Here is a 23,604-nt window from a genome sequence, read left to right as displayed (position 1 = left end):
TGGCATTAGTGGTATAGTGGTTAGAATATAGAATAGAATATACCTTTATTGTCATTGTTACCAAATGGGTTAACATCTTGTGACAACGAAATTGGGCATGACACTCCAGTCTCACACAATCACAGTGAGGTAAAAAAGCCAAGAAGATAAAGGAACAGAGAAGATAAGGTTATAAAACAAGGAGGATAAGGTAATAGTTATAATTTACACAAGAAATGTCAGCATGTAGGATGTTACATACAGTTTCGTATCGTAAGGGTTTGTGCAATTAAACATTTGGTGCAAAACAGTCATCATAGTGCAAAAAATAGTCAACATATGCATTTGGTGCAAAAACTGGTCATCCTAGTGCAAAAAAATAGTCAACATGTGCAAGGTGAGCAGTAAACATAGTGCAGTCAACATGTGTAAGAAACATAGACATGAGTAACATTTTACGTTCGTTTGAGGTAGTGTGGTTAGCGCAGTTCTGAGTTCATGGGAACCTCCTGTGTGGGTTGAAATCCAGCTACCGGCCAGCTACCGGCCTTACTGTACTGTTCTCCCCATGCTTGCGTGGGTTTCCCCCGGGCACTCCGGTTTCCTCCCACATTCCAAAGACCTGCATTTCAGGTGAATTGGCCGGTCCAAATTGTCCCAAGGTGTGACTGAGTGAGCTAGTTGTCTGTCCCCGTGTGCCCTGCTAGCTGGACTGCAGCGTCGGGGATCCGCGGGTCAAGCCAAGACTCCGTGATCACAAAAATACTGCAATTCCGTACGAAGTTGTTGGTAGCTATCCGCAGCTCAAGTTCACTGATTTTGTGAACGATGGATCTGGCATTGTTCAGGAAAATACTCCTAAGAGCTTGTCGGTGTCGTCGCCTTCTTAGCTTCTCCGCTAGGCCTCCCCGAGAGCTTCGTTTTTGCTTACGTTCCCTCCGCCGTCTCCGTCGCTTGTCGGGCGGGCAGATCACCCAGGGAGATCCCGGTGGTCTTCGTATGTCCTATGGGATGTTGTTGTTGGTTTTGTAGTCATGAAATAAGTCGAAGTCTAATCTTAGACCCAGGTTAATAAGTTCCTGGCGACTTAAGGTGATTGTTGCCGAGCAAGTATTTATCAAAGAAAAGATGAGAGATAAAAGAACACTAAAAGTAAAAAGATTTACTGGAGCTGCCTTCCAAGCAGTTGACCTGGGTTTGACTCCCAGCTAATGCAACTTTATGGTAGTATATTATCCTATTTAAATCATAATCAACAGTCAATACTATTGAACCCATGATTTTCCCGACGTTTTATTCACAATTTTAGGCTGAGCACCAGTGAATATGTTATTAGTGGTATAGTGGTTAGCATACCTGCCTTCCAAGCAGTTGACCTGGGTTTGATTCCCACCTAATGCAACTTTATGGTAGTGTATTATCCTATTCAAGTCATAATCAACCATCAAAAATATTGAACTCATGATTTTTCCACCTTTTTGTCCGCAACTTTTCATGTGACTAACAGTGTATATGGCATTAGTGGTATAGTGGTTAGCATAGCTGCCTTCCAAGCAGTTGACCTGGGTTCGATTTTCAGCTAATGCAACTTTATGGTAGTGTATTATCCTATTTAAGTCATAATCAACCATCAAAACTATTGAACCCATGATTTTCCCACCTTTTTATTTGCAATTTTTAGGGTAAGTAACAATGAATATGGCAATAGTAGTATAGTGGTTAGCATAGCTGCCTTCCAAGCACCTGACCTGTGTTCGTTTCCCAGCTAATGCAACTTTATGGTAGTGTATTATCCTATTCAAGTCATAATCAACCATCAAAAATATTGAACTCATGATTTTTCCACCTTTTTGTCCGCAACTTTTCATGTGACTAACAGTGTATATGGCATTAGTGGTATAGTGGTTAGCATAGCTGCCTTCCAAGCAGTTGACCTGGGTTCGATTCTCAGCTAATGCAACTTTATGGTAGTGTATTATCCTATTTAAGTCATAATCAACCATCAAAACTATTGAACCCATGATTTTCCCACCTTTTTATTTGCAATTTTTAGGGTAAGTAACAATGAATATGGCAATAGTAGTATAGTGGTTAGCATAGCTGCCTTCCAAGCACCTGACCTGTGTTCGTTTCCCAGCTAATGCAACTTTATGGTAGTGTATTATCCTATTTAAATCATAATCAACCATCAATACTATTGAACCCATGATAAAAAGTGGTCGGCGGCGCCCTCTGTTGGCTGCGGCTGCATCAGCTCGCTACAACGGGTCAGGTGCAATCGACATTTCGTTCTGTGTACATTGTTACACAGAATGACAATACAAGGAAATTATTATTATTATTATTATTTTCCCACCTTGTTAGTGTTGAGGAATTTGTCGGTTGGTTAGGAAAAGCCTTCTCATATGTGGATAAGGAGACAGAGGCCAGCTTCGGAGGGAGATTGCTTTATTGCAGATTCTCTCAGAGAACGGTGAACATGACAATGGTTTTAAGCAGTAGTGACGATTACGCTGGATACACCCCAAAAGGCGGTCCTGTATCACGTATGAGTACGTGACCAGTCCTTGCACGCCGTCTGGCAACGGTATCTTCAACCGAGGTCACCCCGACCTTTTCCCACAAGCAAGTAATGTATTGTAAGTTAATGTAGACATGTATGCAAATCTATTTCTATATATGCAAGTGCAAATGCTTTTGAGGATTTGCCACAACATAATCCCCCCTTTTTTTTTTTTTTCCTTTGAATGGAAATTAAAATTGAAAAGGAAAACAGAGTAGTGGCAAATTATTACCAATCGTAGATATCAATACAGGACAGAGTTTACGCGAATCGAAAATAAAATAAAATTCTGGCGGTCAGCCTGCTGTGATTACTCTAACTTTCATTGTTCATGTTTCATTAAATAAAAAAGAAAAAACCCCTAACACTCCAAACATCTGACCCATGCACTAACCCCCCCTTCATTTATCTTTATCCGTACATACTGTATTATACACGTGGACCGTCGACGGTTGATCGGTACGTGATAAAGGTAAATGAATAATTAAACTGATCAGCGATAACAAATTTTGGTAACAGCCGTCGATACATTTCAAGATGAGTGCATGACTGGATAGTGATACAGCATATACATCGGCCTTTGGCCTGACCCCTGTGCATAATTTGAAGACCATGCACTGTCGTATTCGTCAACGGGTGGCGTGAAGTCAGATGTTGGAGTGAGTGTTATCCCAGCAGGCATCACGCTCAGTTTCCATGCAGCCAAAAACCCGGAAGCGACGATGACCATCCCAGGCAGCAGCTTGTTCCCCGGCAGTGTGACATACCAACAAAAGAATCACAATTAGAAACCAATATATTTGTTGCTGTTATTCCTAGTGCTATACAGTGTGTTGCATGTTTAACAATAGTGCCAATTGATATCGTATTCAGACCAGATCATCATATGTGTCTCTTTCAGCAGATGCTCCATTATTTAATGTAATTTAGACTGACTATTAACGTTGCCAAATAAAATTCAAGGTTCTGAATTCAGTTGAGTCATCTGTTCTCCCTCACTAAGGAATAGGCTTGGATATTTAATCACTAACTGTGCTCATTTAGCTTCTTACCACCCTAGTATTAGCCACTACTGTCATTTGTTCTCCAAAAGTCTTAAGAATTACTCTTTTAAGAATAGGTATGGCACAGAAACACAACAAATACATAATTATTACGATAGTTAGTACGAAAATTTCCCCCTTTGCTAACATACTACCCCAGTACCAATCAAGAGATACTGTTCTTTTCAGTATTTACTGTCACTTCATTGCTCAACTCACTGACATAACAGTCAGTGCTTTTGTGAAGCTTCCTGCTTCGGATGAATTTAAAGGTATATACGTACAGCCTTCCTCCTTTATCATATGACACACCTATACTGGCTAAAAGAAAATCGAAGGCCTGATGATTCTGCCAGGCCATCCTAGACGTCTCATGTAATTGCTCTCCTACTGCACTAAAGGCCTCGTTAATGTAATTAATAAACGTTGTTGGTTGTAATAAATGTAGTTAATCCATTTTGCGTTCTTATTCTGAGTTATCCAGATAAACACCGATCCTAATCCAGACTTAATTTCATTGCTAGCTATAAATTACTCTGGAATTACTCTCGGTTGTCCGATGTTATTTAGCCATACCCGTCCACATACATATGTTTTCTTTACTCCGGCCAATTGTCAACAAAGATATTTCATTTAATTGCTTTTTCCCCTTTTCACTTCTTCCTTTACCACTTGTATATCCCTCTCTTCTCTTTTCCTCAACGCCTACTTTCTTTTCGCCTTTTTACTTCTTCCTTTGCTAACTCTTATCTTTCTGTATTTGTAACTTCCTTACTTGCTCTGCCAACAAACCATTTTCTACATAACTTTCCCTTCTCCTACGCCCCCTAACACATGCTTTTTAGCCCACTAGTTTAATGGGAAATTGACATATAACCATCTCACTTAATCTTTCAATTCATTTATTTATTTTTTCCAAACCAATTAAATCTGCTATCCTAGCTCCACCTACTTCATTTGAAAACGACGTGCATTGATCTACAACGATTCATCTTACTCATTTGTATTCCATTCAATGAATATTTCCTCCATATTCAATGAAAAAAAGTATTTACTCACGCTTTTCCACTACTCTCGTACAACAATGCTTTTCATTCTCAAATTACTCCATTTATTCCACTCAATTGGATTCTTCATCATCTTCACATTCCTTTATTTTCAAATTTTTACTGAAAACGAAACATTTTAATTCATTTTCTGTCACTATTCCATCTTTCTATGGTGTGGTTTTGGCATTACCTCTATGAATCTGAAATAACTCTACATAATTATCTAAACTTACCACTCCTAAATTTATCGTTTTCCAATTGAAAAAACAGAAAAAATTTGGACCGTAAAAAATATTTATTGGAACCCCTTAGGCCCCTATGCGTTATGTTGTACACCCTTTGCGTCAAACGCTGATTTCCCAGAAAACGAACGTTTTCGATTCCTGACGCGATGTGCTCTCGGTTCCACCCAAAAACAATATTTTTAAACGGTCTTACTGTTGATATTAAAACGTTTCTGTCGTTGCATTGTGCACTTAAATTCGCATCCTTTTTCTTCTTTGTTAAAAACGCACGCGCTCTCGTCCGCGGCAATTTTCCTTCGTATTTTTCTATTTTTCCTTTTCAGTTACGTGGGCCGCTTAAACGCGAGCGCAAGACAAACATAAGACAAAGAAAAAAGAGAATACAGGAAAGAATACAAACGTTTACAACATTGAACAAACATAAAACATATGACAAGACAAATGGCCCACAAAAATTTAAGTTGTTTAGTCAAATTAAGTCAGTGCACATTGAGACCATGCGCCTACACAACTACCGAGTTAGGGTTACGGTTTTCCTCTTCTACACAATTTCCCGAATTTTACGTACTGGCCGTGCACTCATTTTTGGCTGTCGGCGTTGTAACCTCACTCTTTAGTGCTGCCGCCGTGGGTGTAGGTTTCCCTGGACTTTGGTCGTCGGAACTCTTCTCGCCTGTACCGTCACATTAAGGTTTACCCTATTATCCGTCACTTTAGTCTGTACTGTCGTTAACATATTTGGTTTCTGGTAGGCCGTCGGCACTCCGACTGGTTGCACGTTTCTCTGACTCATCCCATGATACCCGGAATTTCAGTAATTCAAACTTGTCTTCTATCGCAAATTGCACTATTTATACACGTCCTTCTACTCAATCAAGGAAGCAAGGCTTAGGGCGCTCTGAGGAGAGGGATGACTGAGAATGGGCGCCAAGAGTGGACTGAGAGTGTGATCGTGGCTACTGTGTTGTGCCGTGCAGAGTCGATTCAGTTTTATTAAGACGACAGCAGTGTGTGTGTGTGTGTGTGTGTGTGTGTGTGTGTGTGTGTGTCGTCGTATCGATACTAATAACTACAAGGAGTGGAATGGAACTATGACGACTATAACATGAAACCAAACGAGACGTCACGCTCTATAGAGAATTTACCAACCTATTTCATCATCGCCTACAATCAGCTTAAAATTTTTCCAACATTCTGCTTCTTAAAAGAACCTAAAAAAAAAATCAGTCATTAAAAGCGCAATTAACCACCAGTCTATCGTCCCAAAAACAATTGTTTTAAGTCAATGGTGGGCAAACTTTTGTCGTCACGGCCTAGGGACACATCCAGTTTTTCTCATTTACAATTATGATGTTGTATTTCATTATATTTAATTCCTGTTTATTTACTTTGTGTAAGCTTTGCACATCAAACTGAAATATTAGCCCTTTGTTCCTTGTTATTTTTTCCATTGTTCCTTACAAAACCGCTCCCCAGTTCCCAAACGTACGACGGTGATCGTTTGGATACACCATTTTTCAGATCTTTCCACAAACACTATTTATGTCTGGACTTGGGCTTGGCTATTCTAACACATTTATATTGTTAGTTTTAAAACATATTATTTTAGATTTTGTTTATGTACGAACCTCTACTGAACATCAGTATACCTTCAGGGCAATTGCAGTTGACTCAACAAGGTTCGTTTGCTTTCGGAACGGACTAATCCCGTTTCAATCCAATTGATTCAAATTGATAATGTGTTTCGATTTACAATAGTTTCATCATTTCATATTTACTGCTAGAACCAATTAAACGTATAAGTAGAGGTACAACTGTGTACAACTTTCTTTTGCACTATATTGACTATTTTTCACCAAATGCATATTTACACAAACCTCAACCGTATGTAACATTTTAAATGCACATTCTTGTGTACATATTGTATTAATTATAACTATAACCTTATCTTTTCCGTTCCTTTACCTAACTTTGAAGATGGAGTGTCATGCCAAATTTAATTGTCAGTTACAATATGTGCACCCGTTTTGTAACTATGTCCGTAAAGTTATATTCCTTCTTATCATAAATGATGCGCATATATGTAGTGCCTTCCAATACCCTGAGGAACTCCAAAAACACTACATAATGTGTTGTCTTTCATACTTTCGTCGCAAGTTTTTCATACCCAATTTTCAGCAAATTATCCTTATTTAAATAACTTATGTTGTATGTTTGTCTTAGTGTTTCTTTTTCTTTTCTTTCAGAATTAAAGCATAAAATATACTAGGTTAACTTTTTGTGGAATTCAGGGGCACTTAGAGTCTCGTTAAGTTTTATCGTGCTTACGTACTGAGATGTTTTAGTGCAAACAGGCGGCCCGCGACCTTGGCGTTATCAGCACCAGGGGGGATTGAATCCGGCCCGCGACAACACTTAGTGAAGCGCAAGAGAAAAACAAGCTGTAGGCTGAAATATGTCAACTTGATGTGGCTCTCACAATCGCTGTATTTATACAATCTTTCCCTCTCTTCCTTTCGTCCCACCCTCTCTTTTGCACTTTCTCATTTTCTTTCTCTCTAATGTACTAGTCCGGCCAAAATTCAGTGTGGAATCAATTGTCCTAAAAAACTGCCAACTCGAACTCAATGTCAAAAATTTCTAGTTGTCTTTTCATCCCTCTGTAATCATAATCTCTTATTGTTGATTCGATATAAAGCAATACCTACTTGTCACTTATGAATTACCTTGTTGAATCGTATTTATTTTATATTACTATCTTAATCTTTTATTCCGCGCAACAATCTTCGTTTTTACTCAACTGTCTTAGTTCCCTTTGTTTTTCTTTTTCTTTTCTTTTTAAAAGAAATATTTCATTCAGTGACTGGAATAGCTTCAGCTACGTTATTAATGATTTCTAGTCTCCAATTTTCTTCCCTGTGATACTATGTCGTCATCTTCAAACTTCTTTCAATTTTTGATAATTCGAAATCATTCACACCACTAGTAATCTATTATTGAATATGAGAAAAACTAAGGAAACAATCTTTTTATGTATTACGCCTCTTTTGAATATGTCCGTTTATAACCAACGAAAAGATGGACACTAAAATTATGGATGGTTTCCAGTCGTCTTCTTTGTTTTACACGCCTCTGCTTTAGCAAAACTACACGTCTTAAAAGTTCTTACCCTTTTTACATTCGCATATTCAACGAGAGATGAATAGTTTTGTTACTTAAACATTCTTTCTTTTTAAACTATTCTGTATAATTATCTAGTATACACTCAGTGTTCACAGTTCACCCTGTTCCTGTGTCCCAGACGCATCATCTATGTTGGGGACGCAACCATTTCCTGTAAATTTTCATTATCATTTAATTCCTCTTTAACAAAGATTCTTGGTTTTGCTGTATGAGATTTTATTTTTCTGCACGCCGATCTTAGCTAACGAGATCTCGTCGCTTCGAGATTACGTCATTGTTGTTGGTAATTGGTTAAGTCCGTCTTTTTCATTGGACAAAACGGCTTTTTCCTCAATTTATTGAAGAGAGCCCTCTCATAAATGCTTTTCTTGCACTTAACTTGGTATTTAGTTCTGTAGTTACTTATTTTTAATTGATGTAGTGTACTATGTCTTTGTTTTAAAGTACTATATTGAATCGTTAGTTTTGTGATACTGTTTAGTATACCTCTAGGGGCATTTCTCTATTACCGTATTACTGTCGTAGTATTTCTACGGTACTTTCCTTCAGCGATTTTAATTTTTACCGTGTAACGTTTTGAGTGTTAAGTGACTTAAAATTCGACTGACTCCTGCCGACACTTATGAGTGCTAAGGGTCATTTTGTCTCAAATTATTGATCCAAATCCTGATGCAAGCCAAGTTATTTTGTGAAAATGTCAAAAATTCCTACAACTGAAGATACTTACGTATTTACTTTTAGCACGGGCGCTGTGCAATGGAGCAAAATGCGCATGTCATGTCTTTATTTCTTTACACTTACCCAATCTAAACGTTTGAGTCTCTTTGCTACAGCTTCTGGATAAAACGTTCGTTGTCGGTTAAGGTTTTATCCTGCGAGTTTTTATTAGAAATGTCTTGATAGTGAACCTAAATCGTTTAATTAGCTTTTTTATAAAGTATTTTTAGCAATTTATATCCAAAACAGGTACTGCTGTAATGACTACGCGATTGTAAACTGGAGTTACTGGAGTTTTCCATAACATAACATGAGCATCACCTAGAGGCAGTGAAAAATAGTGCTTATGTGGGTGCTGTGACCCCCCTTTATTATCCTGTTAAGCACTTTTATTTTGGTTGCACTCCACAGTGCAAAGACTTCTTGCGGTCAATTTATACACACTGTCCCTTTAAAAAATTTCGAGTGCATGTCTCTTATGAAACCATATTCTAAAAATTATATTTTACACATTTTCGTCACATCTCACATTTTTCTTTTTTCCTGTAATGTTTTTGATTTTGGTACTTTAGAGCTTATCTACCTCAGGGCCAGTGAGCCCTTCATGAGGTAAAGTGTACTTGTACTTTCCAAATCACCAACCGTTTTGGCATGTTATACAGTAGTGTCACACTTAACCGGGTCGCTGTCTCTAGGATGCGTCATGGTCGTCAGCGTCGCTTTTCGGATCTCCGGTTGCACTTTCGGAACCGCAATTTCCATTCGCCGCTGCGATTTCTCGAGCTCTGCTCCTAGTAACAACCATATCAGACAATTTATTATCACACACATCTTTGTCACCCACATCTTGTTTTCCTAATTTGAACGTTACTGTCCTGTTGATCTTGCTTGGTCTCGTTGACGGTGGCAGCAGGGGTCAGCAATAAATGATTGGTGAAAAATTAATGCCATTAATTGCGAAAAATTAATGGAATGGTTGCTTAAATTCATAAATCCATTTATTGCAAAATTTAAATAATTAGCAACTATTGCGAGTTTGCGACCCATTAATTGCGAAATTATTCGGGTTTTTTTGTTAGTCGATTGCGTCAACAAACGTGCAAATTCTCTCGCCGCGCGAGCATTTCGTATGCGGTCAAGGGCACATACACGCACAATCGGGACAGTGCATGTATACGCGTAAGCTACCGTGTTTCCCCCATTATAAGGCCCAGCTTTTTATGAGAAATGAAATTCAACCTTGTCAACAAATTGCCTAAAAGCCCAACTTTTTTTGTTTTCTAACAACCGCTTCTGGGACAGCGAATTTGTTTCCCACATCGTTTCATCTAATGAAAATCTCTAACATTTTCACTATATCCGATGTTTCTATGTTGTACACATTTTGTTCATAAATGAATGTGTAATAAATAGCAAAACCTCTCATTACTAAGGTGTCTTACTGCGCATGATAATGTTGGCGTGAATGTTCTATCATTCACTGTTCATCTAACCTCAGTTAGTGTTCCGTCAATTCGCATATTAATTTAGGAGGAATCGACAAATTATAATTATAAAACAAGCCCCAACATGACGGTAGCTGATGTGATCACCAATAACTCAGAAGATATTTTTTGTACTAAAAGTAAAGATTAAAGGACCAGTTTGTTCGACCACATTGACACGGCTAGTATACCATTAAATTACCAATTAATGGCTAGAAATCCAATAAATACCCATCAATTGGCCTTGCCGCAAAAAAAAATAATTTTAATTTTTTCGCACTTAAATATTATTTTTCTTCCAAAAATCAATTAATGATGACCCCTGGGTGGCAGCGTGAGCCCTCGACCTGGACTGCGGCCAGCGTTGCCCTCACGACGGTGTACGGTCCCTCACGCCTCGGATGGTTCCTCTTTCGTCGACCTTGATGTACACGAGATCCCCTGGGACGTCTTTTCAAATGGTTGTTCGACCTTGGACTCCTGTCTCTTAACCAGCTAGTAGATGACAGCCGTCAATTGTCACATTCAGTCTCTCAGTTCAGTTTGTAGTGTTTTGTAGTTGCTCAAGTGGCCCAGATGCGGTGCTGGTCTGCCTGTTACAGGGATATGATTTGACCAAAGTGAAATTATCTGAAAATGAGGTGAGGGTCTGGGGGGCGCGGGCCCCCAACTGGGTCCAGGGCAGTGCCCCGGTGGGGGGACTAGTGGGGCGAAGTCCCCCCCGGAGCTCATGGGTTTTCCGTGTTTTTAAGTACTTTCAATGCATTCAGATGACAAAGAAATAGACAAAACAACAGCATCAATTTTCAATGTAGTTCGAACTATCCCATAGAAAATTACAGTTTAAGTCAACTCAAAATCAGTCACATTAAAAAACATTGGACTACCTTTGCTTTTAAAAACTATCACTGAGAATACCATCATATCTAACTCATGTGATTACTAAGTTAACACATAAATCATGTTGAAGAGTTCAAATTTCATGAACAAATAATTGTATCATGACCAAATGAAAAGTAACTCATTAGAACATACCTCTAATGTCTTTGTTATGGCAGAAGAGTTTATCTATAAATGAAAGTACTGTAGTGGGTTGTACCTAATTCACCCATGGAACCATTGTTTAATGTGTAGTTTTTGTAAGATGCCCTTCACGACCTTTTGAACAAACAAATTTATCTGATATAAAGTCAAAGGTATTTCCCTGTTACCTATTCTCCATGCCTCTGGAGACACAATCACCGATTTCCTGGAAAGCAGATTCAAAATACAATTTTAGCAGTATTTCTGTGTTAAAAATAAAATAATTCACAATCCAAACGTATCAATATTCCTCAGATTTGTAAACACTACGTCAATCAACAAGATTCTAGCGTGATTCAAAGCAGACTTGTGTTGTTATCACCGCCCTGTCGACGGCCTTGGCCGTCTGGCTCAGTCCCTTGTGACGTTCACTCGCAGTCTGCCGCCGGAATGTTTTCGTGAGCTTATCAGTACCAAACTGACCTTGGTGCTCAGCTGTCTACCTTTTTCCCCTCGTAACTGGCTGCAATCAGCACTGTTTGAGGAAAGCCTGGATGTGCTCCAGTGTCCCCACGACCCTTCTGTAGACAAGCGGCCAGACAATGGATTAGTGAACGTCTTTGTTTGTTCTTTGCTCGTTTTTCTGTCCATCCTCAGCCCTTTTCAACGATCGTCTGACTTCTGAATCCTGTTAAATCGGTCATGTTTACAAACTCGGATGTTTAGTCTAGGTTAAATGACTGAATGAATGAATGAAGACATCACCTTAGCAATTAAATTCTTAAATTTTTCATGGTCTTCCTCAAGATTGAGTAATCTGCTCTTCATTGTATTTTGAAAAAGCTTGCCAAATTGTCCTCAATTTACCCAAACTATACTTATTACGTTTATCGGAACAAGATCTCACAAATCAAAAGGCCGCACGCAAACGGAGCACTTGACTTGACGAATTAAGTAATCCCTCCATTTTTTTATTTTTATGACACCACTTAACATAACGTCACATAAAGTAAAGGGAAAACAATACACACGGTCGAGCTCAACTTACACACGGAGAAAGACAGAGTGGTGGGGGTAAGGAGGGGGGGGTAAAAAACAAAAAACAAAAAAGAAAAAAGACCAAAAGAACCAACGGTTTGCGCTAATAACCCACAAAAACCAAGAAGCAGTCACTCCATCATTCATCCATGCATCCATAACTCCACACCCAACGCCAAACAAAAGAAAAAACAAAAAAGACAAAAACATCAAAGGTTCTCCTCCGCGCAGCGTCGTCCTAGCCCTTAAACAGTTAACTATAAATCACCCGCGTACAAAATAAGATATTTTATTTCCTTTTTTACAAAAATACAGAATATAATTTGCATAAACAGTCAAATAAATATTACATTTCAAAAGGGTCTTTAACAAACGTTTAGGACACTTTTACTTGTATTTATTTTTATTATATAATTACCTCTTTTTAATATTAAATATAAAAGCAGTAACGTTCGCTCATTGGTAACATTTTTTTAATGACTGTTATTATTTAAATAAAGAGAAATCACATTTAAGCAAGCGATGTTATCTGCCATTGAAATAAAAATCACTCAGCGAAGCCCACGACCCTGAGATTAAGAATCTCATGCTCCACCGACTGAGCTAGCCGGGCGGGGGAGAACACACATCCACAGACAGAAACACACACGCACAGTTCTCGCTAGCTGGCACACACCAACATTCCCGAATGAGACATCTCCCACACCAAAACATGTCATCAATTCCCACACATTCTTTGTATCGCCTGTTCTATGCGAAAGTATTTTAATAATAAAACATCGATTACTGCTCATTTTTTAGCGTCGGTCTAATAAAATCAGATATTAGAAAATGGCGATCTCCCACGCACCACACTTTTTATTAAGTCAAGGTTACATGTCGGACTCCCAAATCATAAATCCACTAGGGAAACAAATAAATATTTCCCGTATTAACAATATATAAATCGCCTATTTTGAACTGCCACTAGCAAATGACGACGTCTTATCACAGCTTTACACAGATCTCAAGACAATCATAAATTATACCTAAACCGACGCGCTGCACACCTTTTTATTCTAGGTAAATTAGCCTTGTTATGTTTTTCACGCAGCCATGTCTCTTAACTAACAGGGTTCCTGAGCATCGAACTCCCGTTTAGACAACAAAATCTCAACACAGTTCACATATCACATCCGCTCGAACTTGGGCCAGACTACGGATGGAGAAATTCACATGCATGCATTTAATTTAGCTCCGAGATTCTGGCTCCTGTCTCTCCACAAATATCTCGACAAGCAAACTGAAATAAGGAGATAAAAAACATTCCTTACCTCAGTCGCTGGTGCGAGACCGATGAGACAATGAGAAGTTTTCCTCCCTTTTCGGTTTTATTTGATTAGTGGGTCAATTCACGTTGGGCGCCATTGATTTGTTGAGGAATTTGTCGGTTGGTTAGGAAAAGCCTTCTCATATGTGGATAAGGAGACAGAGGCCAGCTTCGGAGGGAGATTGCTTTATTGCAGATTCTCTCAGAGAACGGTGAACATGACAATGGTTTTAAGCAGTAGTGACGATTACGCTGGATACACCCCAAAAGGCGGTCCTGTATCACGTATGAGTACGTGACCAGTCCTTGCACGCCGTCTGGCAACGGTATCTTCAACCGAGGTCACCCCGACCTTTTCCCACAAGCAAGTAATGTATTGTAAGTTAATGTAGACATGTATGCAAATCTATTTCTATATATGCAAGTGCAAATGCTTTTGAGGATTTGCCACAACATTAGTCACAGTTTATGGCTGGGTAACAGTGCACATTGGATTAGTGGTACAGTGATTAGCATAGGTGCCTTCTAAGCAGTTGACCTGTGTTTGAACCCACATAATGCAACTTTATGGTATTGTAATATCTTATTTAAATCATAATCAACCATCAAAATAATTGAACCCATAATTTTCCTGCCTTTTTCACAATTTTTTGCTGGGTAATAGTGCATGTGGTATAGTGGTTAGCATAGGTGCCTTCTAAGCAGTTGACCTGGGTTTGATCCCCCGTAGTGCACCTTTATGGTAGTGTATTATCCTATTTAAATCATAATCAACCATCAAAACAATTGAACCCATGATTTTTCTGCCTTTTTATTCACGATATTTAGGCTCTGTATTAGTACATATGGCGTTAGTGGTGTAGTGGTCAGCATAGCTGCCTTCCAAGCAGTTGACCTGTGTCCGATTCTCAGCTAATGCAACTTTATGGTAGTGTATTATCCTATTTAAGTCATAATCAACCATCAAAACTATTGAACTAATGATTTTCCCACCTTGTTAGTCACAATTTATGGCTGGATAGATAGATCTTCAATTCCCAGCTAATGCAACTTTATGGTAGTGTATTATTCTATTTAAGTCATAATCAGCCATCAAAACTATTGAACCCATGATTTTCCCACCTTTTTTTTAGGAACTTTTCAGGTTGGTTACAGTGTATATGGCATTAGTGGTATAGTGGTTAGCGTAGCAGCCTTCCAAGCTGTTGACCTGGTTCTATTCCCGTTCAATGCAACTTTATGGTAGTTTGTTATCCTATTTAAGTCATAATCAACCATCAAAACTATTGAACTCATGATTTTCCCACCTTTTTATCCGCAACTTTTCATGTCAGTAACAGTGCATATGGCATTAGTGGTATAGTTGTTAGCATAGGTGCCTTCTAAGAAGTTGACCTGGGTTTGATCCCACATAATGCACCTTTATGGTAGTGTATTATCCTATTTAAATCATAATCAACCATCAAAATAATTGAACCCATGATTTTCCTGCCTTTTTATTCACAATATTTAGGCTGTGTATTGGTACATATGGCGTTAGTGGTATAGTGGTCAGCATAGCTGCCTTCCAAGCAGTTGACCTGTGTCTGATTCTCAGCTAATGCAACTTTATGGTAGTGTATTATCCTATTTAAGTCATAATCAGCCATCAAAACTATTGAACCCATGATTTTCCCACCTTTTTTTAGGAACGTTTTAGGTGAGTAACATTGTATATGGCATTAGTGGTATAGTGCTTAGCATAGCTGCCTTCCAAGCAGTTGACCTGGTTTTGCTTCTCAGCTAATGCAACTTTATGGTAGTGTATTATCCTATTTAAGTCATAATCAACCATCAAAACTATTGAACCCATGATTTTCCTTCTTTTTATTCGCAATTTTTAGGCTGAGTAACAGTAAATATGGCATTAGTTGGATAGTGGTTAGCATAGCTGCCTTCCAAGCAGTTGACCTGGGTCTGATTCCCAGCTAATTCAATTTTATGGAAGTGTATTATCCTATTTAAATCATAATCAACCATCAATACTATTGAACCCATGATTTTCCCACCTTTTTAGTCACAATTTTATGCTGAGTAACAGTGAATAGGGCATTAGTGGTATAGTGGTTTGCATAGCTGCCTTTCAAGCACTTGAACTGAATTCGTTTCCCAGCTAATGCAACTTTATGGTAGTGTATTATCCTGTTTAAGTCATAACGATTGAATCCATTATTTGTCCACCTTTTTATCCACAATTTTTAGGGTAAGTAACAGTGAATATGACATTAGTTGTCTAGTGGTAAGCATAGTTGCTTTCCAATCAGTTGACCTAGGTTTGATTCCCAGCTAATGCAATTTTGTGGTAGTTTGTTATCATATTTAAGTCATAATCAACCATCAAAACAATTTAGCCCATAATTTTCAACCCCTGAGTTTTCCCCATTTTAGTTAATGTTAATAAATATGGCATTAGTGGTGTTGTGGTTAGCATAGCTACCTTCCAAGCAGTTGACCTAGGTTTGATTCTCAGTTTTTGCAATGTTATAGTTGTGTATTATCCTATTTAAGCCATAATCAACAACCATCAAAACTATTTAACCCATGATTTTTCTCACATTTTTATATGCAATTTTTAGGCTGAATGTCAGTGTTTATGGTATTGGTGGTATAGTGGTTTGCATAGATGCATTCCAAGCAGTAGACCTACGTTCGATCACCAGTTAATGCTATTTAATTGTAGTGGATTATTTTATTTAAGCCATTGTCAACAACCATCAAAACTATTCAACCCATGATTTTTCCCATATTTTCATTTGCAATTTTTAGGCCCAATTGTATTGTATATGGCTTTGGTGGTATAATGGTTAGTACGGCTGTCTTTTAAGCAATAGACCTGGGTTCATTTCCCTGCTAATGTGATTCTATAGTAGTGTATTATCATATCTAAGTCATAATCAACAATTTTTAAAACTATTTAACCTATTATTTTTTTTCCCACATCTTTATTACCAATTTTTAGACTGATTGAGAATGGACATGGTATTAGTTGTACTTTATAGTGGTTAGCATCGCTGCCTTCTAAGCAGTAGAGATGGGTTTAGTTCCCTGCTAATACATCGTTAAGGTAGCGTAATATCATATTTAAGACATAATCAACAGTCATGAAAACTTTTTGACCTATGGTTTTTCCTACATTTGTATTCACAATTTCGGGCTGAATTACAGTACACCTGACATTAGTGGTATAGCTGCTTTTTAAGCAGTTGTCCTGAGTTTAATCCCCATCTAATGCAACATTATGGTAGCGTAATTTCATACATAAGTCATAATCAACAACATTTCAAACTATCTTGGCGTTAAGTCTGTTTGACTAACAGCAACAATGATGAACATATTTTGGATTATTGTCGTTCCTCATTAGCTGTTTATTTTGAAGCTTCCCTAGCTGACTTTAGGTGGCCGGAATGTGATTGTTGTGGTCATTAGCGGGTGGCAAAATGAGCAAACATTCATTGAACGGGGGGGGGGGAGGGGGGGGGGGGGTTGGGGGGATTGTGGAGGACACGTTGTCAGGGCCTCATTTGTTCGTATGCCCGCAAGGACAATTTAGAGCCTTATTGTGTTTGTGTTAAGGACGCTAACCTTTTCTTGCTGCTAGAATAGAAAGCTGCTTGCGTCATTGCAAATGGAGGGAAACTGCATTGTTTTCCTTTTGGGATATCATTTTCTTTCGACTCTTTAATTCAGAAATGTGAACAGGTTTTTGTTTATTTTTAGTTCATGGTTTTTATTCATTTATCTTTCTTGTTTTAAAGCAACACTTTGAGTATATTTTAGCGACTCCTACTGGTTAAAAATGTAATTCATTAAAAAAGACCATTGAAGCAAAAATACTCAAACTTTATGATATAAACGTGAATTTCTTTAATACTCATAGGTCAAAAACTGTTTTTATTTTACATAACACAGTCAGTGTTCTCGTTTGCCCGCGTCCCTGCGTCCCAGACGCATCATTTTTGCTGGGGACGCATAGTGTCACATCAACGTGCGTCCCCGGGATCGATTGATTTTTCGTTATTACCCGATTACTTTTTTTTTAACAAAGATTTACCGCACTCCAAACTTTTCCTCAGGCAGATCCACCATTGTTGTTTTGGTCACGCAGTTCGAGTTTTCGTCTGCACGCCGATCTCGGCAAACGAGATCTCGTTGCTTCGAGATTACGTCATTGTTGTGGTGGTTGTCGTTGAGGGAAGGTGAAGGTTAAGTATGCCTCCGAAAAAACAGTTAGTATCAGGTGAAAATCAACAAAATATTGGTAATTTCTTCAGTGTCAGTAATAAGACACGAAAAAACGGCGGAGAAATTCTTCGGAAGATCGAGGAGGCAAGGAAAACAAGTGTGTTGAAGCGAACGATTCGACGAAAGAAAATAAACAAAATAATACTCCTAGCAAGAAAAGGACTTTTCTGCCAAAATGAACTAAATTATATTCCTGGTTACGCTATAAGGAGGATGATAATGGATTGGACCTTGAGAAGGCATTACAACTGTGGTGGGACAGCAAACCACGAAGAATATATGAACTGAAAAATCTGAAGTAATCTGTGATGATTAAAACTGAATGATTATATAGATTTTTATTATACATTTGTCACTGATTTACAATGTCAACCTCGACAACACAAAATTTTGGGGACCCATAGATCTCTGTTGGGACTCATAGATTTTTGAGCATGATTGACTATGTGATTGACTCAAAACACAGTATTCACGTATACAAGCATGTATTTATTTATATATGTATTTAATTATGAATTTGTTTATGTATTTTATCCAGGTTAAGGAAGCCATGCAGCGAATTCACGACAGAGGCAACATTGGAAAACTCATTCTGGATGTTGAGAAGTCACCTACCCCTCTGGTAACTCCAATAAACTCAGTCAAAATTGTTTTGTGAATCATACTTATTTGTAAGCATAGTACGTATTTTAAAAATATGTTTTGAATCAAATACGCCTGAAAAAAAATAATTTATGTGCTTGATTCATTCTTTTAACACGTATTTTAATGTGAAAAAAAAATTACATGGAAATCATGCAAATAATTAAGCAGTTTGTGAACAAAATATAAAACGCATGCCAATGGTTTAACATAGCTTCTTTTACCGCACTTAACCTGCGAGAAAATCAATAATGTTTTTTTTAATAAGTGTATCATTGTGCTTGGCTATGGGGTCACTGATGGATTTCTGCATCATTTTCCTGCCATCAGATGGCCAACGACAGCACTGAGACAAGTGAAGCAGGAGAGGAAGAAGAGGAGCCTGAAGGGGACAATGACAGCAAAGAGCGCATACCTTTTATCCATTAACCTCAAACGCCTCGTGAAATGTGTTCCATGAAGGCTCATGTTGGGAAAGTTGTGCAGTGTTTGTGCATGTATTGTGACCATGTCAGTATTCGCCTTGTTTCTTACCTGTTATCGCTTGCATATGGAATGCACAAAAAAGGACCTACTCCATTTTCTGTATGTGCAAAAAAGATGGGGATGTTTTTTGTGTTTATATTCACTTAAGAGAATAAGTTTAATACCTAATATGGATTAGTACGACTTAACCTTGCTGATTAGCTATAACCCTTAGATAAATTAGGTCTAAAGGGACAGTGCGTATTAATTAGCCCCAGCAAGTTGTAGAAAACACATTTATGAAAAAACAGTATTGATTTGAATAAAGATACAGAATGCATGAACTATCATAAAAAACTAGCTTTTTTAAAAATACTCGTTGGTTGGAAAGTTTATATTAATTTGAGATAATATGAGGCTTACCTACCGGGAGCTGACATGATTGTCTGTCATTTTGCTGATACCCACAAAACGTGTGCTTAAAAAAAAGGAAGAATACGAACTATAGAGACGCAAAGACTTAACGTGTCCTTTTTCTTCTCTTCTTTCTTCTCTTTTCCCTTTCTTGCTTTTTATTCTATGTTTCTTTTTTGATTTTCTTTTCCTCTCTTTTGTTTGTGTTCCTTTTCATTTTCCCCCTTGAACCCTCATTCTATCCCTGTTTTCTATTTTTTTCTTTTCCCTTTTTATTTCTTTTTCCCCTTTGATTTTATTTTTAATTTTTTTTTTTAAATTTTTTTCTACTTGGTTTCTTTCTTTTTTTCCTTCTTTTTTTTCTTATTACCCTTTTTCGTGCTTTTGCTTCTTTTGGGTCTTTCTTTTCTTTCTTTTTCTGTTTTCTTTGCAATTCTTTAGTTGTTTTTGTTTTTCCCTTTTTTATTCATTCCCATCTTTCTTTTTATTCATTTTTCTTCACGAAAGACTAGGCAAACATTTTTTTACATAAAAAAACGGTGCAGTTTGGTCACTTTGAACCTCCGTAGTTTGTAATCTTCGTTGGGCTTTGTAGCACTCCTTTTGGGTTGCAGGACACAATAGAACGACATTTAATGTTCAAATTATACTCACTGTCCCTTTTATAGAATAATATAATAATAATAATAATAATTTCCTTGTATTGTCATTCTGTGTAACAATGTACACAGAACGAAATGTCGATTGCATCTGACCCGATGCAGCCGCAGCCAAGAGAGGGCGCCGCCGACCACTTTTTAAGTCTTAGGAATGACTCGGCCGGGGCGCGAACCCGAACCTCCCAGTCTCAAAGCGGGCGCCTTACCATCTAGGCTACTGAGCTGGTAGAACAAAAATATATTAAAAAAAAAACCTCCCTGTGCTTTTTCATGACAGATGATATGAAATATTTTAAATGTCTTAGTGTAAAGGATGTTGCTTGTTTTCATGAACCCGTCTAGGTGCCAACCTCAGTGTATTATCGTCACATGTGCCTTGTGTTTCATACTTGAATTTTCTACACCTAGGCCTTCAGCTCCAGTCTAAATTTAGTGATGTGTCCTTCGCAAATGAATCGACTCAATGAGCCGATACATGGAAGTAAAGTAAATCCACAACAATATATTTCCTTGTGCAATTCGGTCTCTTTAAGTTAAACGGCTGTTGGCATGATCACTTTGGTGGATTACTGCCCCCTAGCCAATCATAATTTGGGATAACGATATCATTTTCCAACACCGGCTAGCCGCTAGCTGGTGCCCAGTCATCAACTCAGAACAGCTTTCTCGAAGACTGATGTTACGCTCCAAGATTTTTTGTGAAGGTCGCCAGGTAGATTTCTTTGCGTAGCAACAACTAATGTCTTAAATTTGATTGGTTAAATACTTAAATATAAAAGCAGCACAACCAGGGGAGAAGCAATGAAAGGAAACATGACAGACACTTAAATTTTTTTAAAGAAGTATTGATGGACAAACATCACAATATCAAGATAAGGGCAGCACGTCGGCTGAGTGGTTAGCGTGTCCACGGCACAGTTCCGAGGTCATGGATTCAAATCCAACTATCAGCCTTTCCTGTGCTGAGTTTGCATGTTCTCCCCCTGCATGTGTGGGTTTCCTTTGAGCACTCTGGTTTTCCCTCATATTAGACTAGCTGGCAACCAGTTCACGCTGTTCCCTACCCACTGTCTGATGATGCCTGGGATGGGCTCCAGCACCCCCACGACCCTAGTGAGGAAAATGATGGTGGTGATTCAGATATTTTTAGGCCAGCAGACATGGCCTTGCAGTCCCTGACGGCCCACCACTGGAATGTATCGTTAGGAAAAGTATAAAAGTCGTTAAAACTAATTACGTTGCACACTAGGGATCAATTTAGGCATTCACATAACAATTGGATTGCCATTTTTTTTAAACAAAATATTCAGCAAAATGACTTACTTTATGACACAATGGATAGTCATAAAAATACTGGGACCCAGAAAGTCTTTTGTGTCTTATCCAATACGGAAACGTTCTTTAGAGGATGATGACGACTTTTTATAAGTGTGCCCTTTTTATTACCTGCCTGACCAAAAGTTGACTTTCTGGTGCCTCAAAACAAACGTGCCCTGAGAGATTTATTAGTAAGGCTGGGACGACTACAAAATGCCCGACAACTTCTGATATGTATCGAACCAAAAACTTCAAACTCTTTTTAAACTACCTGATGTATTTTCTCAAGTGCCAAATCATTGCAAGCAAACTGTCAAAACATTGTTTATAGTTAAAGCAACTTTGAGATTTAAAGAGGAACTAAACCCAAGGGATTTTTCTAAAAATAACATATTTTCTAAATCTCCACTAGCATTTTGATTAGAATATGGATTAAAACGAAAAATCCCCTTGTGTTCATCCATGAGCGCCCATTTTGCCATGAGGAGAAAATGACATCACAAACACTCTGCCTTAAGCTCTCGACCAATATTGCTTCGTATGCTACCTAGTGCAAAAATTGGTTATTAGTTGAAGCCTGAGTCCCTAAAATGACTGCGTCCAATAAATATCGGTTCTTAAGGGGACCTTTTATATTATTTAGTGCCTCGTAGTGGTTAAAAAAAACTTAATCCATTAAACAAAATATAGTAATCGAGTTAGAAAATAAGCAACAATACACGAACTATCATATAAATGTGACATTTTTTAATATTCTTAGGTCAATAAATTAGCATTTATTTCAAATAGCATGAGGCTCACATATAGGGGAGCTGATATGATTGTAAGTTTGCTACTACGGGTACCCTCAAAACCTTGTGAAAGGCTAGGAAAAAAGAAAGAAAAGTGATGCAGTTTGGTCACTTTAAGTCTTTGTAGTTTGTATTCTTCCTTGTGCTTTGTAGCACGTTTTTTTAGCTGCACTACACAATGAAGTGGTCAAATATAAATGTAAATATATAGTGCTTTTCAAGTCACTGAAGACCTCCCAAAGCACTTTATAATGTGCTTCACACTTATCCATTCTCACCCCAATAACAGCGTCAGCCATGTAAGGCAACTACCTGCTTATCAGAGAGTAGAAATTGAACCTGCGACCTTGTGATCCCAAAAAGTGCGTTTTACCTCCTGAGCTATATGGGACCCACACAGTGTACATTTAAATTCCATTCATCAAAGGGACAGTGTGTTATATCTAGTGGTACAAACAACTTCTACTAAGTAAAAGAACAAAACATTAATTTGAATACCAAGCAAAAATATATCAACTATCATACCAATGCTTATCTTTAAAAAATTCATAGGTCAGGAAATTGTTATTTCTTTTACAAAGTGGCCACCGCCATGTTTGTCTCCCGTCTTGTTGCATGCTCTGTTACTGGTTTTCGTTCCCATGAGAACATGGCAATTTAGTGGTCCAATATTACACACTGGGGCTTTAAACACAAAGTGTTGTGTTTAGTTAAGTTGAGGCCTACACATTATATTAATAGTAATTTTTGGGGGGTTTACTTCTACTTAAAGTAGGAAATGTAATGTTTAAAGTAAATATGGACTTTTGAAATCGATCCCAGTATTGAGTAGAAATATCAGTTTGTGATGTGTTTGTAAGAGAAATTGTGCAAATTTGTGTTTGTACGCTTCCTGCATGTTTGTGTCAATCAATGGGGGGGAAAAGTTAAGTGTTTTTTTAAGTGTTTTTTTTTCTTTTGTCCAGGGTTGCCATCTGTGGACTTTGTTTACATGAAAATAAATGGATCTGCAAAGTAACTCACTAAAGACGTTTTCATTTATGATTTATGATATATTAAGATTTGTTCGGATAACTGTAGCGTATCCCCTTAATGTTCCTGTAAAATCCACCTAAAATCGAAGACGTACCCAAAGTAAATTAAATTATTTTTTAGAAATTATAGACGGTTTTGGTCTCTTTTGAAAGGTAAGACTCTGAACTCTTGTACCAAACTTAAATAATCACTGCAAGTGCCACATACATTGGGTAATATGAGTTGGAACACACAGAAATAGAAGGTTTTTCTTCTCACCTGAATTTTTTTTTAAAGCAAACGCCTGCAAATGACTGTAGCATGGCTATCTTAGTTGGAAAACAAGGGAGACTATAGCTTGAAGCCTTACCTGGTCGAATTTGATCAC

The 23,604-nt window shown here is 37.9% G+C and overlaps 1 protein-coding gene and 1 non-coding gene across 2 annotated transcripts in view; both read left to right on the top strand.

The window, feature by feature from the left end:
- vat1l (vesicle amine transport 1-like) overlaps window positions 1–23,211 on the top strand; it is a 44,557-nt gene extending 21,346 nt beyond the window's left edge. Inside the window, exons 8-9 of the mRNA XM_088334451.1 lie at window positions 18,453–18,536; window positions 18,887–23,211. Coding sequence (XP_088190577.1) covers window positions 18,453–18,536; window positions 18,887–18,985 — 183 coding nt within the window. The 3' untranslated portion in view covers window positions 18,986–23,211. The remainder of the gene's footprint in view (window positions 1–18,452; window positions 18,537–18,886) is intronic.
- trnag-ucc (transfer RNA glycine (anticodon UCC)) lies at window positions 1,867–1,938 on the top strand. The gene has a single exon. It is a non-coding gene; the product is annotated as a tRNA-Gly (tRNA).
- Window positions 23,212–23,604: the final 393 nt, after the last annotated feature.

Source organism: Urocampus carinirostris, chromosome 4 (assembly GCF_059441175.1).
Source record: "Urocampus carinirostris isolate Australia breed hairy pipefish chromosome 4, RoL_Ucar_1.0, whole genome shotgun sequence".
Classification (NCBI taxonomy): Eukaryota; Metazoa; Chordata; class Actinopteri; order Syngnathiformes; family Syngnathidae; genus Urocampus; species Urocampus carinirostris.
The sequence above is the reverse complement of the archived record's forward strand: the minus strand, read 5'-3'. Positions and strand labels throughout refer to the sequence as shown.